The sequence below is a fragment of the Typopeltis vanoorti genome, chromosome 17 (assembly GCF_054136105.1).
Source record: "Typopeltis vanoorti isolate ZY-2024b chromosome 17, IOZ_Tvanoo_1.0, whole genome shotgun sequence".
In the NCBI taxonomy this organism is placed as follows: domain Eukaryota; kingdom Metazoa; phylum Arthropoda; class Arachnida; order Uropygi; family Thelyphonidae; genus Typopeltis; species Typopeltis vanoorti.
Window position 1 is genome coordinate 90,873,753 of NC_143565.1, and position 21,429 is coordinate 90,895,181.

General features: G+C 35.7%; 1 protein-coding gene across 4 annotated transcripts in view; it reads right to left on the minus strand.

The window, feature by feature from the left end:
* Positions 1-21,429, minus strand: part of LOC150097621 (metastasis-associated protein MTA3-like) — a 474,620-nt gene that overhangs the window by 322,311 nt on the left and 130,880 nt on the right. For all 4 annotated transcript variants that reach the window (XM_090407419.1, XM_090407418.1, XM_090407421.1 and 1 more), the window contains 2 exons: positions 16,685-16,778; positions 2,672-2,859 (listed from right to left, as the gene is read on the minus strand). In XM_090407419.1, the coding sequence (XP_090263545.1) occupies positions 2,672-2,859; positions 16,685-16,778 (282 nt within the window). The remainder of the gene's footprint in view (positions 1-2,671; positions 2,860-16,684; positions 16,779-21,429) is intronic.

The window sequence follows — 21,429 nt, forward strand, 5'->3', positions numbered from 1 at the left end:
AAGTAGAGGAATTACAGCAGACACTTCAGACAGTGCTCATGAAAATACCTGCAGAAGAAACATAATGCAGCAACAGAATGTCTATGAGAAAGTGATGAGGGAGGATCATCAATTAAACTTCCATTTTATGGCCTCCCTTCTACACTGATTGGATTGCCAGCTTCCTCACTGGTCATTCGTTGTGCTGTTGTGAATGACTTCCATTCATCAGATTTCCCCCATCAATGGTGGAGACCTCCATTTTCTGACTTCAAATCCTATTCACAGCTTTGCTGATGAGAGTACTCCTCATTCAATAAACCCTGTAGTATTTTAATGTTAGATGCCCAAAGATATCTTAAATAACCAGTGACTTAAACACTGACCTCCTCAACATCCTCAAATAGGGTGAAGACAACTTACTAAATTTCAATGCCAAAAAAAAAAAAAAACTCAAGCTTATTTTATTACCTGCAAGAAAAATCCTAACTCATCTCATCTCAATTTTGATAATGTTCCAGTTTCCTTTCAAGATTGTGTTTCTCTTCTTGGGTCACATCTAATTTATCCTGGAACACATATAATTATTGGTGTTATTTTCCATTCTAAATATTTCTTCTATTCTTCCCAACTCCTAACACTCTCAAATCCAACCAACCTTCACGTACCGTTCCCACATTTGTGAAGGAGCACTCAAAACCTCCCTAAGAATTCTTGATGATATTCAGAAGAAAGCAAATTGCTTAATAGATGACCCATCCTTTAAAGACTCCAATCACTTTATCATAGCTACTCTGATACTTTCATGGCACTGAATTGGAGATTACTCCTCCATACCCGTCCCCCCCTCATCCATTCCTGTCTGTCAACATAGACAGGGATGGATGGAGGGGGGGTATGGAGGAGGAGTTATATCCAAGAAGATATGAACTCAATGTGTTCATGCCAGGATAGACTAGATGTGAGAGAGTTAACCCAAGGAGAGAAAATTGGTCCTGGTTGGCAAGAGGAATATTATATGGGGAATAAAAGCACTCACCCAGTGAGTATAATTTCTGTTATTAGATCACAGCAAATGCTAAGATTAGAAGATCAGAAACAATAATCAGCCCATGAAAATAATGTGTAAAAGTCCTGAAGGTCATCCCAGTTGGCACTGTTGTAGCGACACAGAATATGAGGCTGTGAATGACTGGGAGAAGGCTGATCTGTAGCAAAGGAGACACAAACAAGGTTATGATCAACCATGCCAAGAGGAGATTTAGTGGTGTATTTGAAAAGAGAGCTAGTTAAGAAAAGGACCAAGGTGTCGGGAGAATGAAGAAGCTTATCTGGAATTCTTGTGGGTTTGTAGACAATTTGTGTTAATTTAATTATTCATAGGAAACAGTTCAGCTTCTTTACCAAATTGGTCTGTGAAGTTGGAGAAAGGAAGTCAGTGAGTCAGAATTCTGGACATTGAAATCAGCAAGAGGATAGTTAAGTTATATGTGATCGAGATAGGTATTCAATGAGATCAGTGAAACCATCAGCATTCGGAGAATGGAAGATGGTTTCAGTGATCAAACAAAGGCAATAAAGTGAGGTAGAGAGAGAGAGAGATCTTGAGCCAAAGCAGATCATATAAAGGGGATTCCAGGTCCAATGACCTTTGGCATGGGATATCAGATCTAACAAAAACACAGGTTCCATCCTTCTTGCAAACGTCATCAGAGGAGATGTAATGAGGAAATTTGAGTTTGGACACTGCAAGAAGCACCAGTAGTGTTTAAATGATAAATAGCAGGTTTTGATGATTGTAGGTGGTGGTGCACAGCACCACCTACAATCATCAAAATCTGCTGATGTTAGTAGAAGTCAATGTGGAAGATTTTTTTTATAGTGAGAAATGAGATTTTCTTTAAGTTTTTTTTTTCTTGCAATTTTTGGAGTTTTTTTGAGGGAGATGTTTTTTTTAGCCACAATGACTCTAGAATTTTTTTTTATTATTGATCATGGTCATGAGCAAATACAGAATGGGAAAAGTAAAGAGTAGAAAACATTCAGTAGGGATGATAGTCAGGGGTGATCTCTCCCTCACAAGGGATAACCACACCTCAATCCAAGGGTGGCCTCATACAGTGCCCATTGCAAACTGCTTACTCAAACTCTATCCAGGCACAACCTGAAAAAAGTAAGCAGCAGCAGGATTATTTACCAGTTAATTGGAAAGCCTAATGAAGAGTTACTATCAGATTCGGTCCCATGTGTCTTGATGTCCAGCCTGTGGAAACTGTTTCTCAGTTCTATCTTCAAATGCAGGAGGTACTGGTTCCATGTTAAAAGAACAGAGCAAGTGGGAAGGCATTCACCCACACTGCATGCAGGAAGAGAAAATGGGGTGAAGTCAGAGACAGGAAACCCTACTCTAGAGACAAAACATAGCAAACGCCACCTCATGCCTCTAAAAAGTCAGGCAGTGGTGTTTCAACGGGTGATGAAAGATATCTACCACCTATATTCATAAGATTCATGAAAGAACCGGAGGAGGGGTTACACTTTAGATAAGTTTTATGTCTCTTAATTACATGTTTTCTGCTTGCAAGCTTTCCTGTTTTGCAAGGATAAAAAACAAGAATTTATGTAGATTAAGAGAAATAGTTACGACAAATCTAATTGTAAAAGTCTAAAATTTCATGAAAATTTTACTTACTTCTTTATTGAGGTAATAGAGTAGAGACTCTGTCTCATTTAATAATGTAACTGAGCATTTTCCTCGGATATGAGTGGCTGGTAATGTTTCTACTTGTCGAGATAAAAACAATTCACGATGTTTCAGCTGATGCCGTTCTTTCTCTGCCAGCTGTTCTGTCTCCCGTTCTTGTTCTTCTTCTAAGGCACCTGGTACAGACACCATACAATAATAATAATAAAAAAAATCAAACTAAATGCAAGTGAGAGCACAATGATTTATTGATATAATATTCAGTTTACCCAATTATGGCACAAAACAAAAACTGCTTTGATAAAATTCTAATAGTAACACTTTCTTTTATATGCATCATGTATTTCTAACAATCGTATACTTTTAGCTAACAGAACAAAGAATGTCTGTACTCTGCAAGCAACCGGTCTAGTTGGCCAAGTAGTTAGCATATCCACTCTCCAACCAACAGATTTCAGGTTGAAATTCCACCATGGGCATAAATGTTTATGTTTGTCTTTAGGTGAGAGATGAATTTCATCGCCTGGTTTGAGACCATCACCCTACTCAGTAGAAGCCAGAAGTGGCTCAAATAAAGTTCCATGTTTGGTCTTCAGAGCAAGGTTTCCACTAATGTACTATAGGCTCACAACTGTTCCTTAATGTAAATCACATTAAAAAATGGTCCTTGGGTGGTGTATGATTTTCATCACCAGGTGTGACTGTAATGCTGAGAGTTGGCTGCCTGAAGTGGCTGGAAAAATACAACGTTTAGTATCTGCATAGTTCCTGTGGCACTGTAATTAATGCACTGTAATATTTTCTGGGTAGAATTGTCATTAATATCAACTATCCATTTCCAGCCATTCCAACTTTTGAGTTTTTTTTTCCACACTTGCCATGTTAATTGTGAAAAAAATCTCAAAATTTGGATTGCTTTATAGAGTTCAAACCTTTTCCTTAAGCAACCAGTTTTTGAACTATCAGTAAGCAAATCCTATTTGTTGTTGCTGTTTCAAGTTGTTTCCTCAAGAAAGGTTTAGCAATATTAATAGTTTAACAAGATACTTTGAATTAGGTGGATAAAAACATGGTACTTTTAAATTTTGTAGAAGTGTACACTTCTTTGCTGCCAATGTCAACATTTTTGTAATATTAAATATACAAAGAAACAAGCTACGTTACAATCTACATGGTATGCTAAAGTCACAGTAATCTGGTCAACCATTAACACTACTGGTTGACCACTGGTGGGAAAAAACCTTACTACATCAAAGCTAGAGTCCTGTTATTATTAGTATCTGTTTGGATACAAATTATTACAAGATATATTAAGCTAGAGAGCAGCATGTTCTCACATAATTATTCAAATAAATTAGAACAAAACAGTATAGATAGTGGCCAATGAGGGCAGAAATTATTGCTTAGAATTCTATAGTAAGGGTTTGCTGGAGAACTTGAAGAACTGAAGTGGGCTGAAAGTGTGTCATTCAAATTTTTGGGGTTTTTATTCCATCATTATACTTTAAATTAAGATGGCTGATCAAAATTTCACAAGCTTCTTTAAATTTGCATTCATACCAGGTTTCTGTATGATGTAAGAAATTTCCAATCAATTTCACCTTTCCAATAAATTTGGTGTATTGTGTTAAGAGTGTAATCTGAATCTGAAAGGCCAGCTTCACCAAAATGGTTAAATTTAATGTGTCTTTTTTTTTTTTTTTATACTGATAGGAATTGTGCATCCAGTTTCACCGATATAAGGTATGTTAGAGGTGCAATAGATTCGGTATATCCCATGGTGAGCCAAGGGAGAAAGGGATCCTTGAAGAAGTTGAATAAGTTTTTTTATATAGGAGGTGAGGTTTAAAGGTAGCATTAAGGTTGTAATAGTGTAGAATTCTATTTATTTTATCCGATAACCCTTTAACGTATGAGACAGCCATGGTTTTACTGTAATCTCTATTATTTGCATTTTTTATGGTATTTTGTATCTTGTATCTATATACAAATAGTCTGGTCAGGAATATATTTCAAGCAAACTTTGTTTGCTTACACTTGGATAAAGGATTAAATAAGAATATAATTTCTTGTCAAGTATAATTTACTCTATAAAATTTATTTGATTTTGTACGAAAACTATAAAATGAAAGAAAGGATAAAAGCACAGCTGATGATAAAGAAAGAAAACTGGGAAAGAGAATAAAGGAAATGGTGGGTAACAGGGTTCCTTAGTCTTGACCATTTTACTGTTCCTGGGACTATACAATTTCACTTGTGAAAATTATTTTTTAAATATATTTATTATATTTCAATACATCTCGGTGATATTTTTTAAATATCACATGGCCAGCCATATAAGGACTTCTGTGAGAAATTGATTATGTAAAACAATAAGACTGGTGATTATGACAAGCTCAAGAGAAAGCTTGCAGCTATAGCATAGAATGAGGAACTGGATGGAAACGAGATCAATGGCCTTGATGGCATATCACATTGCGTGCGTGCATGTATTGAGGGAATGTTCCAGGGAGTAAATTAATGACAGCGCTACTACTACTAACTGACATACCTCTTTAACATGAGTCTTAGATTGGTCCAAATTCCATGGGAGTGGAAATAGGACAAAATTGTTCTGCTGACTCAGGTCGAATTACAAACCAATTTGTTTGTCTGGAGTTATCATCGATGTGTTAAAGAGACTAGGTATATGTTTCAGATTAGTGAGGACTAGGATTCAGAAATGGGTTAACAATAGCAGCATTCTCTTTGATGGTGGATTTACTAAAGAAATTGTCTTAGAAATCTACTTATTTATTATAACAAGGTGAGAGATGCACGGAGAAGGGGAATGAATACACAGTGGTATATTTAGATTTTGCTAAATCCTTTGGGAGACTGTTACATGACAAGCTGGTAATTAAATTGGAAAAGTGAGGCTGGATAATAAATTAGTGAAATAGATTAGAGAATGGCTGTCTGATAAGTTGTGAAGCATCAACAAGTTGTATGGGTGGGTGGGGGGGGGGGGGACATCACAGAAGAGGAGCATCATTGGTGGAATGCCCCAAGGGGCTGTTTTGAGGCTGTTGCTGTTTAATTTGTATGTAAATAATAATGGGAAGGGCTTGAGTAGTGATATACAAGTGTTTCCAGATGATGCAAAGTAGGGAAAAACTATGAGGAGTAGAACAAATGTTGTGACTTTGCAAGTCCTTAGTGAAGTTCACTAGGACTTGTTCCCACTAATGACTTCAAACGGGTTACACTATAAGATTGGTGGGGATATCGTAGGAGGAGATGAGGGATCTCAGGCTGTTAACAGATAGGAAAATGAAATTTGGAAGATATTTTGCTAAAATTGTGAGTATAACATACTGCATTATGGCAATGATGCAGAGAACACCGGCATGTAGGAATAAGGATGTTGTCATTCCAATGTATGAGGCTTTGATCAGACTGCATATGGATTACTGTGCAGAGATTTGGTTATCTGGTTTTCAAGAGGATGAAAATATGCGGAAAGGGTTCAGAGACAACTGACTAAGATGCTTTCTAGTCCCAGGAATGTTGGAGACAGATTGAGGAAACGAAATCTGCAGTCTAGTTGATGGAAGGAAGGAAGGGGAGGAGTAAATGAACAAGACATAAGTTGGCAAGAGATTATTACCAGATTAACAGAAATGAGATTTTTTACAGAATGAATGGAGACAGGGAGAGTAAGAGGCCGTTGAATGCTGAATAAGCAAGAGGTCTCCAGACACTGTATAAGGAGGGTGTGAGCAAGGGGGTTATAGAATAGGTTTTTCAGTGGAGATTCGTAGGTGGTTGTGGAATGCATTATATGAAAGTATAGTAGATGTGGAGACAGTAAATGCATTTAAGTCCCAGTATAATGAGGCTCGTGTGTGTGTGTGTGCGCGTGCACACAATAGTAGTTGAGATGCTACAACGAGTTGTTTGATTCCACAGAGGGTCTGATGATGATAATTGCCTATAAGCTATATAATACTATTTTACTAAAATTAAAAATTATAAAAAACAATAAATTTGACAATTTTCTGTTTCAGATTTGTAAATTTAAATTTATGAAAGGTCTCTAATCTCAAGCTGTTTTTTCTGGGACAAGAAAGATTCAAAAATCTAAGGGACGTCATCCCTGGAATTCACAAGTTAGAAACCTTAATTGGTAATCATACACAAATGACAAAGAATAAAAGGATTGGCAGGAAGAACCACATAAAACTAAAGACATGAAAAAGGACAATGGAAACAATAATGGAAGACATAAGAAAGAACTGGCAGAGCAAGAAAATTATAAAAATAATGATTTAGTTTTGAAATGTTATGTTTCCTTAAATTAATATCTCCTACCTGAAATCACAGAGCCACCATAGTTCAGTTGGTTTCAACAAACCCTCTGACTGGAGAGTAGAGTCCTGAGTTTAAATCTAGTCTATGACATAAGGAACCTTTACCAGGGCTTTTCAGCCAAAACGTGAGTTAACTGGTTTGCATACAGAGGCGGAGAGTTTAATCCTGAAAAACTTTCATCCCTCAAAACAGGCAACTGGCTGGTGAACATTTATCTTGGATATAGGATACTAACTGCAAGATGGAAGAGATTAGAGCCTCGCCAGCTTATCTTTCTACTGCAGAATATGGATATCAAGAGATCATAAATAATCATCCTCCTGGATGGAGATGACACTTGACAGGAACTAAAATCATAATGAATTAAATATGTATGGTGTGTGTGTGCCATTAAAATAAAAAATGGCCAAAAACTTGGGCCATCAGTCAATTTTAAAAATGATCACTTCTGCTTACAAAAAGGAAGGGCACACAAGCAATGAACAAGTGGTCTACATTAATAAGTCTTGGGAAAGTGATTGGCACAACTGATGTGAACATTAGTTACTTAAATGAACAAGTCCTAATTTCTATTATTAGTTATCCATCTGTGAAGATTTCAGGTAAGTGACATTTTAAATTTCAACATTGTGGATTTCCATTCATAATTTCATTCTATTCGATTTCTTTCTTATCACATAACTGTGTGCATTTGTACTTTTTATTTGTTGTATGTGTGCTCTATATATGATTCCTACCAATGTACAATTTCTCATCATTTCCTTTGTTCTTTTTCTTGCCATTCTATGCTCATTAATCTCAACTACAGATTTCTCCTTTATTTTACGTTTAAATACAAAATATTGAATAATTTTATGCAGTACCTCTAACAGGATTACTCCCAACAGCTGTATTTTGTGACAGCTGCAAGATCGTTTGAGGAAATTCAGTATGAAAATTATGTGCTTTTACTGTTTGCAAATGACTTTAAAATATTACCATCTCTCTGTTTTATATATTATTATTATTATTATTATTATTATACAGGTATCTCCATGGAGTCAGAAAACCGATCTCAGAAGATCAGTTATTCACACGAAATCTATTATACCTCTCCTTAAACTCATTCACTGATGAAGCACTCACAACCACTCTGGCAACAACCCATTCACCACCCTCCAAGCAAAATAGTCCTAAACACTCTCGCTAACCACACTCTTAAACAGCTTCTAGTGACCTTTGTTCTCTCCCTTCTTGTCAGGTACTTAAAATATTCTTCAGTGTGAATCTATAAAACCCCTTGAATAACTTTAATGCTTCTATTATGTCACCTTTTTTTTTTCTTCTATCAGCTAATTTTTGAAGTCTACAGACTGTCAATCTACTCTGATAGCATTCCACAGACCTGCCACAATCTTTGTCACTTGCTTCTGGATGCTCTCCACAACTTCATCATCAGCTGGAAGTCCAGATGTGGCTTTATTAAAGTCTTATATAGTGGAACAAACACCTCTTTATCCTTGTTTGTTACTATGTTCTTCAACAACTATGTAATCAGATCTGCTGATTTGGTTACCTTTGCAATATGCCCTCTAAACTAACTCACTGTCCACAATCACCCCCAAGTCCCTGGCCCCATCAGTTTCATGAAGTTCAGTTCCATCAGTATAGTACACAGCTTATCATCTCTTCCCAAAGAACAATCACCTTAGACTTTAAACTGGCAGCCATTTACCTTTGCCCATACTGCTAGTCCATTTAAGTCTTCCTGCAGGATCTCTGCATCACCTTAATTTACCATTACTCTTCCTGGTTTAGCATCATCAGCAAAGAACTGAATATTTCCTGTCAAATCATTTCCTATATCATTAAACCAAGAGATGACCAAGTACTGAGCCCTGTGTTACACCCTGTGGTACAATCCAAATCACCAGATCCATCACTATTTGCTCCTATTTATGCAATAGAGATACATGCGGAATCTTGTCAAATGCTTTTGCAAAGTCTAGCAATATCACTGAGTAGCCATTTACCTTATCCAACTCCATTGTCACTTGATTATAAAAAGTAAGCAAACTGCTAAGATTAAGACCTACCGTTCACAAATCATGTCCCTTATAGGTTATATTCCTATCCACACAGTCCTGAATTCTTTCTTTCACCAATACCTTAACCACTACTCCTGAGATGTTGACTGGCCTATAATTTGATACTTTTCAAAGCACCTTCCCAGTACTGAGGCTTAAATTAAGTGGCTTGGTCAGAATGAGCTGATAATTCCCTTGCACATTATCGTAATACATAGGCCGATATGTCATCTACTACCATGGCTATGTTCATATTGAGGTTCTGCAATATTTTAAGCACCTCCATTTCTTTAACCTCTATTCTCTTATCAATGTCACATCTGGAACTGCAATATCACCACCTAGATGGTACACCCCTGCAAAATGATTACTCAATAATTCAATTATTTGGTTTGGTTCTGTTACTTAGGGATTTCTTTTGGCCTCATAAGCTAGCTGTCTCTCAAAATTAGCTTTGGCATTCCATACCATACAATATCAATCTTCTTCCCTGTGCCTTATACTGCTGATGGGCATGCTGATCACCTTTTTCTTTATAATCCCTCTTTGTGTGCAACTGCTGCTTAATGAAGCTATTCATCTAACTCTTACCTGATTCACCCCTTCTGACTCTAGGTATACATTGTTATACTGCCTTCTTCAACCACCCCTTCACCACCTCCCATGCAACAACACTTATCTCCCCTCCAAATTCTTATGCCATGGATTGTAGAAAACTGACTCTTCAGCTTGTTATAATCACCTGTTTTGTAATTCCACATATCCTTCATAAGAGAAAATTCTGCATGTCTGGCAATTTGCCAGGTCAAGACTGCATGATCACTTTCTTCCAAGCAGAGGCAGCATCTAGATTGATTAGTGTTAAGTACTCCAGTGCAATGATCAGTTCCAGCACTTTAGAACTTCGTGTACATCCATTATATGTTAATTTTTTAAGTAATTTTTCAAGTAATTTTTCTCTCAACAGCAGTATAAATTCTATTTCCTTCCCTGCCTGTGACAATTCCTCCTCCTCCTCCTCCCAATCTATGTTCCCATATTTGAGATCTCCCATAATAATTACTCAATCTGTACTCATCATGCTAATTTGGAAGTGCATGTTATCTACATTCTCCTATATATCCCCCCTAGATTAAACACATAGTGGCCACTGAATCGAAATCTTTATGCAGATGTATGTAAACATCCCTTACACAGTGTATACAGAAACTACTTAGGCACGTGCACTGCCATGTGTTCTAGGCAACTATTTAAGAATGCTACTGGTCAGTAATCATCAACAGTATTGATTGTAATGAGAAAAACAAAGGATTTTTCAGAGTTCGATAAAGGGCTTATTGTGGGTGCCCTTCTGGTTGGATCCAGGATTTTGAAAACAGTTATGCATATGTAATTTTGAATTACATATTTAGTCATGTTGACCACTATCACAGCAGCCAGTGCCAAAAACTCCTCACCTTTATTTCGAATACTTTTGGCATTAGTATACATAATCTATAATAGCCCCTTCATCCGACAACCTTCCTTACACATTGTTAGTTAGCGTACTAAACTTAAGAACTTGCCATGTTATATTCCAGATCATGTGATCACTCTCCCACTTACTAACCTCTAGATTATGTAGACCCACACCCACCTGCATTTCCCCTAATGCTGCACAACTGAACAACACTTTATCAAGACTCCTAACATGAAATCCATTCCATGCAAGCCATCCACCTTATATAAATCATACTTTCCAACTCATTCCACACATCCACAAACTCCACACCGTTCCTACTGCACAACTTGCACGGAGACTCATTCACAATCATAGCTCTCCGTCTGAGCTTGCTTCTATCATACCAGGCAAGGTTGCAGATAAATGTCAGTCCAAAGAGATAGCTATGATCTTGTCTGCTAATGTGTATTGCTGAGGATAAGGAAAGATGACTTAAGATCCTTTTTGCTAGAGAAAAGGTATGACTGCATTTTAGCAGCAGCACTGAAGATGAACAGATTATCAATGCTCCAAGATGGATAATATGGAGTCATTGGTTGTAGATGACTTTGATGTTAGGGATGTCTGAGAGCTACATGGTTTGTCAAAAGGACAGGATGAATAGAGTGTGCTATCATTAGCAAAGCTGCAGATATGATTCATGGTGATTGTGAGTAGGTCCTTTATGTATAAGAGAAAGAAGGTAGTGTAGAAAGGCACCCTCAGGCATTCCTGCATTGATGGCAAAGCTCGAAGAGATGGGCCATCCACCATGACACACAGCGAATGACCAGAGAGAAAACTGGCTATCCAGTTACAGAGGATGTTAGGTAAACTAAAGAAAGGTAATTTGCAAGGCAGGCCTCAGTGTCTAACATGGTCGAAATTCATGGAAATATCATTGGCAGTAGAGCACATTTCTTCCAACCTTCCCATTTATTTATTTACACATATGGATTTGTGAAACTGACAAGTGAAATGTACAATTACAATCTCCAGATACAAATGATGAAATCTTATCACGTAAAAGTTCACTACATAAAATGCACGAAGTACATTCCAATTCTTCCTTTTTTTTTTAAAAAAAAAAAAAAAGCAAAAGTAATGTGTTATAATCAAGTCAAAGAAAATTATCATCCTACTGCACCAAATATGACAAGACTAAATGTTCTCGCAACGCATCACAACATGAATGTAGCTGTATCCAAGGTTTTATTAGAGAGCAGTTGTGACTTTTGTGAAATCTTGATCCATTAGGGGAAACCCATTTCACTTTGCATCATCATCTTCTAGCACGAGGAGGAGTTCTGCTGATACTTCGACGAGGACTGTGAGAATAACATCTTCGTGGTGAACGGGACCTTGAATCTTCTATTTCCTCCATAACCACCACCACCACCGTGAAATTGGCGCCATGGGCAATCGTTTACAATATGAGTAATCGTCTGTGCCACGGGAGAACAATCATAATAAGGGTGGTCGCATAGCCCCCATTTATGTAGTAGGTAGCCACATCTGCCCTGGTTAGTTCTGATTCTGTTGATTGATGACCAAATGTTCCTAGGAAGAGCACAGGGATCTTCTACCAGAAAGCTGTTTATTGGGAGATTGTTGGACCAGTATTCTCTCCACATGTCAGGTGTTGATAGCAGGGTAGCTGAAGAGAGTTCGTCCATGACACAGAGAGACTTTCTAGATTTTAGGCGAAGACCAGGTGGATATACAAGACTCTGGTGCAGGGGAAAGAGTGGACTGCTCATTGCTTTATTAAATTCTTTAAAACAGGCTTGTCTTCTCTGTATATTTGGTGGAGGAATGTTAGATAGGACAGGCAGCCAGGTGAGAGGGGTGCTTCTCACTATCCCACTAATTGTGCGAATGGTAGAGTTTAGCAGAGTTTTCCATGACATGTTCAGTGATGTAGACTAAGAGATCAGCAGTGAATCTGCATTGATGGAAGCCATACAGATAGATAATGATCAAATGGTGAGTTTCTAGGCAGTGAAGAAGTCAACTAGATAACTATAATCATTATTCTGGAGAGAACTGAGTTGATGGTAATTGGTCAGTAGTTGGGTGGTAGGGTTTCATCTCCCTTTTTTTTGGAATGGATTGGATAACACAATGTTCCAATATAAAAATGAAAGAAACAAAATAAAAGTTGCATAAATTCATATGGAGAGAAGAAGCAAGCAATAAGAAAAGCCTCATTGACTATGTTATTGTTGATAATAATGTTCTGGGTGCAGGACACTAGAGTGTACAGAGGATTTGAAATTGGAGGTGATCACCATTTAGTCATGAGCAGGATAAAATTGAATTTCATATTGAAAAGAAGAACATGTAAGAAAGTTAAAGTGAATTAAAGTTGAGCAGCTCTCAGATGTGAACTGTAGACTAAAATACATAAGTTTTATTCTAGAAAAAATGAGAGTTTGAGAACAGTAACCAAACCTTGGCGAATCAGTGGCAAGCACTGAAGAAAACGCTACTTGATTCAGCCAGAGAGGCCTGTGGTGAAGTTGTCTGCAAGGATAGAAAAATCAAAACTCCGTGGTGGACACAGGAAGTTAAAGAGACAGTGAAGAAAAAGAAGAAAGCATATCAAAAGTTCCTGGCAAATAAGTCAACTTGTGCTCTTAGACAATACAGAGACAAATGTAAGAAAGCTAAACACTGTGTAAAACTAGCTAAACAAAAGTCATGGGAAGACTTTGGCAAGAAGAAAATAAATATCAAGAAAGTGGCAAAATATTCTGGAGGCTGTTGAAGAAGCTCAGAAATGGAGGAAAGAGTGCTGGAAGAGGAATTAGAGATGATAAAGATGACATGAAGACTGGAGAAAAAGATATCCTTAATGTATGGAGTAATTACTTCGAAAAATTGCTAAATGAAATGAGCAGTGATAGCACAGTGGTAAAAACACTCAACAGGCATGCAATCAGGAATACATATCCATATTTAAAATAGAAAAAGCCATCAAAAGCCTGAAATATGGAAAAGCAGCAGGAGTAGATATTAGACCCACGAATGCTCAATTTTGTCACGTGCCAACCAAAATTTTGGGGAACATATTATTATTTGATGTCTTTTAAGTATTAGGAGAAGCTTTCAAATAATCAAAAATCACACTAGAGCAGTAAAATCAAAGAATATTGTAAGAGTGATTAATGTAAGTCATGTAAGATTGAATGAATTTAAAAACTAGTGACAGAATTTTTTCTTAAAAGTTCTTCTACCCTGTTGATGAAGTGGATATTTTTATTTGCCTTTAAGTGTAATTCTAGCTGGCATATACAACCCCACAATCTGAAGATGATATTTTTAACATCAGCAAAAAAGTAAACAATAGTTCTGAATTTTTTTTTTTTTTATAAAGATCAATCAGACATACGTTTTTTTCAAGTTTTGCAAATTTCAAATTATTACAGTGCACAATCTCATAGTCACTTTACTTGATTAAAGCACAATAAAAGAAAATAAAATTAAAGATATTCTTTTATGAATTTTTTATAGTCTCAAAAAAATCAACATTTTATTATATGCCTAAATTAAATTACCTTTATAATTCACATTTACAGCAAAAACAAAACAGTGTACATGCACAACAATAATACACTTGCCGCTGCTTATTTCTGCGTACTGGCAGATGTATGTGGCAAATATATGTTTGAATGGAACATGTTTTGGCAAAGTTGCAGCTGGTGACTTTTCGTATACTAAATATATTAAAGATCATAAACTTGAGATGATTAATAAGTTTTTAAATAATGAAAAGTTTTTATATCAGTGATGGAAATGTTTTGGTGACTAAACACAGTTGTTTTCTATCAGCTGACTCATGTCATGTCATTATGCCCCTCAGCCAATGGCTAGAGATTCTTAACTTCAGCTGTAGTTTTCAGCTGCCTGGCCTTGTTCCTACAGTGGGCTATGTATCTGTTGGTTAGTTTCTTTCGTGTAAAACAAAATTTAATTTGTACACATTGTAATAATTAAAAAAAAAAAAAAAAGTTTAAATAATTATAAGCGTATAAAATGATGTCACCTGTAAATCGTTGACACACCAGCAAAATTTTCATACGTGCCACCTCTGGCATGCATGCCATAGGTTTGCCATGCAGGGTCTAGGAGGATCGATTCAGTCAGAAGTGCCTTAGAAGCATGAATTGTTAGATACAATATTGGAGTACTGGCAAATAATAGAGTAATCTAGAGGAAAACTGTGGATAGGAGATTAATAATAAGGTAAACTTAAACATCTAGTGCTCATATAGTAGTTTGAACATCCCATGAAGTACATAGCAAGAAAAAGAGGATATTTATTAGGGAATTAAGGTACAGAAATAGAATTTTCAATGACAGTTTGGAAGATTTCTATATTATAAATAGAATAAATAAAGCTATTGTGCAGTTGAAAGGTGACATTTCACATAACCTTTCAGTGAATTTTCGTTCAACCTACTTCAGTTGTGTGTGTGCATGACATACTTTTAGAAATGGAAGGAAATAACATACATTACCGGCATATTTTGGTTTTTTTATTTCCAAAAAGGCAAACGAGCTGCAGAAGCCAATAAAAAAATATGCAGCGTATACAGGGATGGTGCCTTAACAGAACATGTATGCAAAAAATGGTTTGCCAAATTCAGTTCTGGAGATTTCGACGTTAGTGATGCGCCTCGCGCCGGTCACCTGACCGAGGTTGATTCGAATGTTGTGAAGGATTTCGTCGACAAAAATTCATCGCAAACAGTGCACTAGATTGCTGCAGTACTGAACATATCCCATACAAGCGTTGAAAACCATGTTTCAAAACTCAATGTTTGGGTGCCGCATGAATTGATTGAGGCCAAAATAACTGCGCGCATTTTCATCTGTGATTCGCTGCGATGTCGCCAAGAAAATGACCCATTTTTGAAGCGGATGATTACGGGAGATGAAAATTGGGTCGTGTACGATAACGTGGTACTTAAAAGATCGAACAAGAGCGAACTGCCACGAACATTAGAACATTTGTTCACTTTTTGGTTACAATTTGAATTATTTTCGCAACTATTAGATCAAGTACTCCATCTTTAAGAATAAATGCATTTTTGTGAGCTAAACAAAAATGGCCGAAATCAAGTAAAATATTAGCAACTTAGTCTTTTTATTTTGGTGTCATTCAAAACTGTGATCCCCAATTATGAATAATTACTATCTCTTAAGCCTTTCACAAAATGCTGGAACATTCCACAATTAAACCACACAATTTATGCTGAAACACATATAATAATAATAGCATGTATTTTTTGTTAAATAATTATTCAAGTAAAATACACACTGTGTCAATTACTTGTAAACATTTTTCTCAATATATATCTGTGTTGCAAAATACTGATTATGTAAATGTGGCCAAGAAATGAATGCATATTGGAAATATTTAGAGCATGATAGTGTAATTGATGCTAAGTTAGCACCTACTCTTGTTGAAATCATGGCAGAATAGTTACAAAAAAACAAATTAATTTCTTCAATGAATGACAGAATTTTAGATGCACAGCACAAGAAAATACTGATGAAAAGTCCAAAAGACAGCTTGTTAAATGAGAAGAGGAATAGAGAGAATTAAAATCTGGGTAGCTGAGAAGGAGTGCATAGCATGGGGGGGGGGGGGGATTTAAAGTTATGGAATAATATGGATCTGTATTATTTCCATAAATCTGAGGAATAAAACAGAAGTTTATTTAAGAAGTCCAGTCTGCTAATATATATATATATTTTCAAGTTACTTGTTACATGAAATTAAAAATACCAAGATATTGTATACTTGGTTTTAATCCTTTATTCAAGTGTAAGCAAACAAAGTTTCATCTGAAGTATTTTCAGGACTGGGGTAACTCGTGGTAAAAATGGTATTGACTTCACATCACTTGCCTTAGTATCCCATAATGCAAAACACATCTTGCAGACATGTATAATGCTCTGCATTATGGGAAGGGTCACTACCCAGACTGGTTTCAACCTTTATTGAGGCCTATTGAGGTTTAGCCCTCAATAGGCCTCAATAATAGGCAATTGTTTTAATATTGGTAATAAACCTGAATATGAGATACTTACTTTGATGCTTGTCTGCTAACATAATTAAAGACCCAGAAATATCCCTTCTTCGATAAAAACACATTACTTTGGCTTCCACATTTCCATTTGGCGTCTAAACATAAATTTAAAATTTCAGAGATAAGGTCATAAAACAGCCAGAAATTCTTTAGAAGTCTTTAAACAATAAATGATTATTATTAAATTAAATAAAGATGCTATATAAAATTTGAAAGCTGCTGAGTACTATCTCTTTTATCAGCTTAAAAAGGAAACATTACTATGTGTTATATCCAAAGTTACATAACATACCATATGAATGATAACAGTAACAATTTAAACAATAATAACACTATTAAATGTATTTAAATATATATAGCTTAAAGAATGGGAGAGGAAAGGTTAGCAAAACAAGTGTTCTCTGCCAAGGTGGCAAGAAAAAGACCCAGAGGAAGACTAAGATATAGATCGATTGATACAGTAAAAAGTGCCTAAGATAGAAATATAAGATCTGATAATGTTGGAGTCTTGACGGGTAACAGATTGATTTGGAAGATAATTGTAGATAGGAAGTTAGTAATGATGTAAATTTTGCATGTAGTACTATCATATCCTATACACCCCTTGAGGGTAAATGTCAGGAATTAAATGATGACACACACACACACACATACACATATATAAATTAACTGTAATTAAAATAAAAATATTTCATTCCTAAAAGGAAATAGGTGGAACTATTATAACCTTAAGTTTATTGAAAATTGCTACTCAGCCAGATGAATTCAGATCTACCAAAACGTTTGTAGTTATGGGTGATGATTAGAGTACAGCAAACTGCAACTCTAAAAGTTCAGTTTTAGAAACATGTCATGTTCATAACCCTAAGCTTGTATTACTACGTGACATAGTCTTCGTTTTACAGTCAATTTTTCTAAGCTGTGGGATTATGACAACAAGTTTCTTATGGAAAAAAACTGGTACGAGACTTACGTATAACCTGTAAAATGCACTGTGAAATGTAAAAAATGCACAGAAATGATGAGGGTTTCTTCTGACCACATCTGGACTGTACTCAGATTACCCTAATGTTATCTACAACTTTTAACCTAAAGATAGCGTGAGGTTTTAACAGATTACAAAAATTAGAATGCGTAAGGAAAGCTTTGCAACATGTGTATGGAAAATAACAATGGGTGGCCCCTAGAGGCAGAGTAAAACTGTATTTGTTAGGCATAGATTTCTTTCTAGCAATGGTTAGTGTGGATCTCCCTTGATGAGTCTTGGAACGCTATGGAGGGCTGACTGATAATAAAGAACAATGCCCAAACCTCATCCATTTGTGCTGTGCCTTATTACTAGGTTATAACCATCTGGACACTGAACGAGGAAAGATATGATGGCAAATTGGATCTTAGATGAATAACTGTATTCGACACTGCTATAAACCATACAAATATCATGGTACAACATGATGAAAGTTAGTCATAGGTGAAATACATGGATGAAAAGTTCAGCTGGCTGAACTTTCATAGGGGGAATCCTGTGAAGCTGTGAAACAACCTCAATTCAATGAAATTGAAAACAGCAGAATTAGCAAAAGATACATCAATGGAGAAGAGGTGGAGCAAGCAGAGAAATCGTAAAAATATCACGTTGATTCAATATCTAACACAAAATCTAGCATTCAATATCTATCACAAAAATAAACTTGTTTAATAGCAAACAATTTTGAGAAGTGTACAAATTTCAAAAGTGAAAATTAAATAATGAGATTTATTATTTAATTATATACTGAATACTTTATATCCTGAATACTATACTGAAAAGAAAGAGGAAAGAATTTTTTTTAAAAAAAATCAAAATGGAACATATGTCAGAAATGAATTGTAGACTCAAACATACAAATACTATTTTTCCATGACTGCTAGTCAATAAATGACAAGCAGTCATGGAAAAAGAGAAAGCATATCAAAAGTCACTAGTTAGTAAATCAGCAAGTGCTCTGAGAGAATATAGAGAAATTTCTATATGCTCTGAGAGAATATAGAGAAGTAAAAATTTTTTTTACTTCTGGAGAAAAGTAAAAAAAAAAGTGAAGCAGTGTATACATGGAAAAGTAGCTGGATTGAACAAAAATAATGAGATTTTGGTAAGAATATAGAACATAAATATCAAGAAGGGAGCAAAATATTCTGGAGTCTATTGAAAAAACTTAGAAATGGAGGAAAGAGTACTGTAAAAGGAATCAGATATGAGAGAGGTGACATTAAATTAAAGATGTACTAGATATTTATAGTAAGTACTTTGAAAGACTTATTTTTTTTTTAAATATTTATCCCACACGAGAGTTACAAGACCTATAGCACATCAGTGCCATGTGTCAGGTGCAGATTAGGACTGAGAAAGAAGAAATCTACTCTAGTGACCTGTTTCTCATCTTCCTCATTTATTCCATCTACCTCTATCCCCTCAGGTTCAATATGTTTGCAGTTATACTGAAAATGGTTGTTGAGCAGCTATTGCTCTTGTTTTAATAAGCCCAAGTAAGTGGAGGAATGATGTTTGCCAATTCACTGGAGCAGTGACCATGAGCTACCTGTAGAAGAGAGCTAAAACACTGTGAGATAGTGATTGAAGTGAGCCTGTGAGTCAATGAGCCACTGCTCTCCTCTAGACAACATCAAGAATTTTTAGGAAGGTGTACCACCTCAAATGTGGTGCCATATTTTCTAGGACTTTTCCATAACAATGGATGGTTCTGTATCAGCTTCATCCAAATATAGTAGAGATTTTGTATCTGTTTCCTTGCCCATGTACAGGTCCCTATAAAACCCACCACATATTTTCATTATTTCTTCTCTATTGTATTGTACTATTCCTTGGTTATTTTTCAATTTTCAAATACATTTAAGGTTAGATTCCAGGTAAAGGGAATAAAGCAATGCTCATATAAAAAGGGAAATAAAACTGGATATGAAAATACAGAGGAATTTCCTTGCTGAATGGTCCAGGTAAGATTTATGCAAGCACTGTTGAAAATATAACTGAAAAGAAAATTTGCAGAAAAGAAACTTGGAGAAGAACAAGTTAGGTTCAGGCTAAATGAAGTTGTGATGATCACATTTTCATTTTAAAATAAACAACTGAGAAATCATGAGAATATAATAAGAATATGTACTTAAGTTATGTAGGTCTGGGAAAGGATTATAACAAAGTACCAAGAAAATATTTGTTCACAATAATAACTGAATTAAAGGAAGATGGTTTGACATAAAATCAGGTGTAAGACAATGATACACACTATCTCCGCTCTTATTCATAATCTATATGGATCACACCGTGATGACAAGCAGTAATTAATTCTGATATCAAACTTGTAGATGTTTATATCAATACTTTATTTTATGCATAGATGATGTTATACTCTTGAATTTGTTGCCACTTCACAGGATTCTTTAACTACATTAAATAACTGCTATAATAAATTTGGAATGAAAATCTGCAAAAAAAATAAAAACCTACAAAAACAGGTAGGAACACTGAAAATGTCAGCTACATCCTGAATAGGAAAAGTTAGAACAAGTAAAACATTTCAGACTGTTTAGGCACAATTGTTGGTAAAACTAGGAAATTACATACAGAAATGGATAACAGAATAAAAAAACAGGTGGCATGGTGGAGAATGAAGTGAATACATTTATATTGAATAGAGAGAAATTAGTCAAAACACCAAACTAGCTGCATACAAGACAATGTTCCAACTAATTTTAACGTATGGATCTGTGAGTCTGAGAAAAAAATCAGGACAGTACATTGATGGCAGAATTGTATTAAAACTGAAAATATTAGGAAGGAACTTAACATTTATAGCAATCAGGAATATGTTAGTATAATTAATCATAGGTGATACAGTCACTTATTATTCTAAGGGCACCTCCATGGAATCGAAAGACTCATTGCAGGAGACCCAAACTATCCATACAATCTATCACGCCTCTCCTTGAACTCATTAACAGATAAACACTCACAACTAACTCTGGCAACTCATTCCACTCATTCACAGTTCTCCAAGCAAAAAATCTAGTCCTCACACCTTTATTCGACTTCCAGGGATGACCTCTTGTTGTGGTCCCTGTAGCCAAGTGCTAAAACATTTCCCCTGCATCAATCATATAAAACTTTTAAGCATCTTAAATGTTTCTATTATATCCTGTTTTTCTCCTATCAACCAACGTCTGCAATCCACACACCTTCAATCTATTCTCATAGGAAACATTCCACAAACCACTTACCATCTTCTGGTAAGTGGTTTGGTTGCTTGTCTCTGAATCTTTTCTGCATCCTCGTCCCTAAGAAATCCAGGACACCAGACCTGTGTACATTAATCCAAATATGGATTACACTTAAACAGAATGAGAGAAGAACTATTAGAAATGTAGGTGTTTAATGTCGAGATAGCAAGGAAGGCCAGATATAAGTCAGTGTTTTTCAAACTGAGTGTCATGACCCATTAGAAGTCCTCGTTAGTGGGTGGTGACCAGTGGTGAGCTATGAAAATTTTAACAAAGTGCTCGCATCGTCGAGCAAAAAAAAAAAAAAAAAAAAAAAAAAGGCACTACTAATTATATGAAGAGTCAAAGGCTTCAATTCGGTGACATGAACTTATTTAAGTTAAGGGATATTATATCCCATATTGTTTCTTAGCCGAATAAGAAACTCAAAGAGTTTCATGCTAAATATAGAAACTATATAAAGTTCGGCGA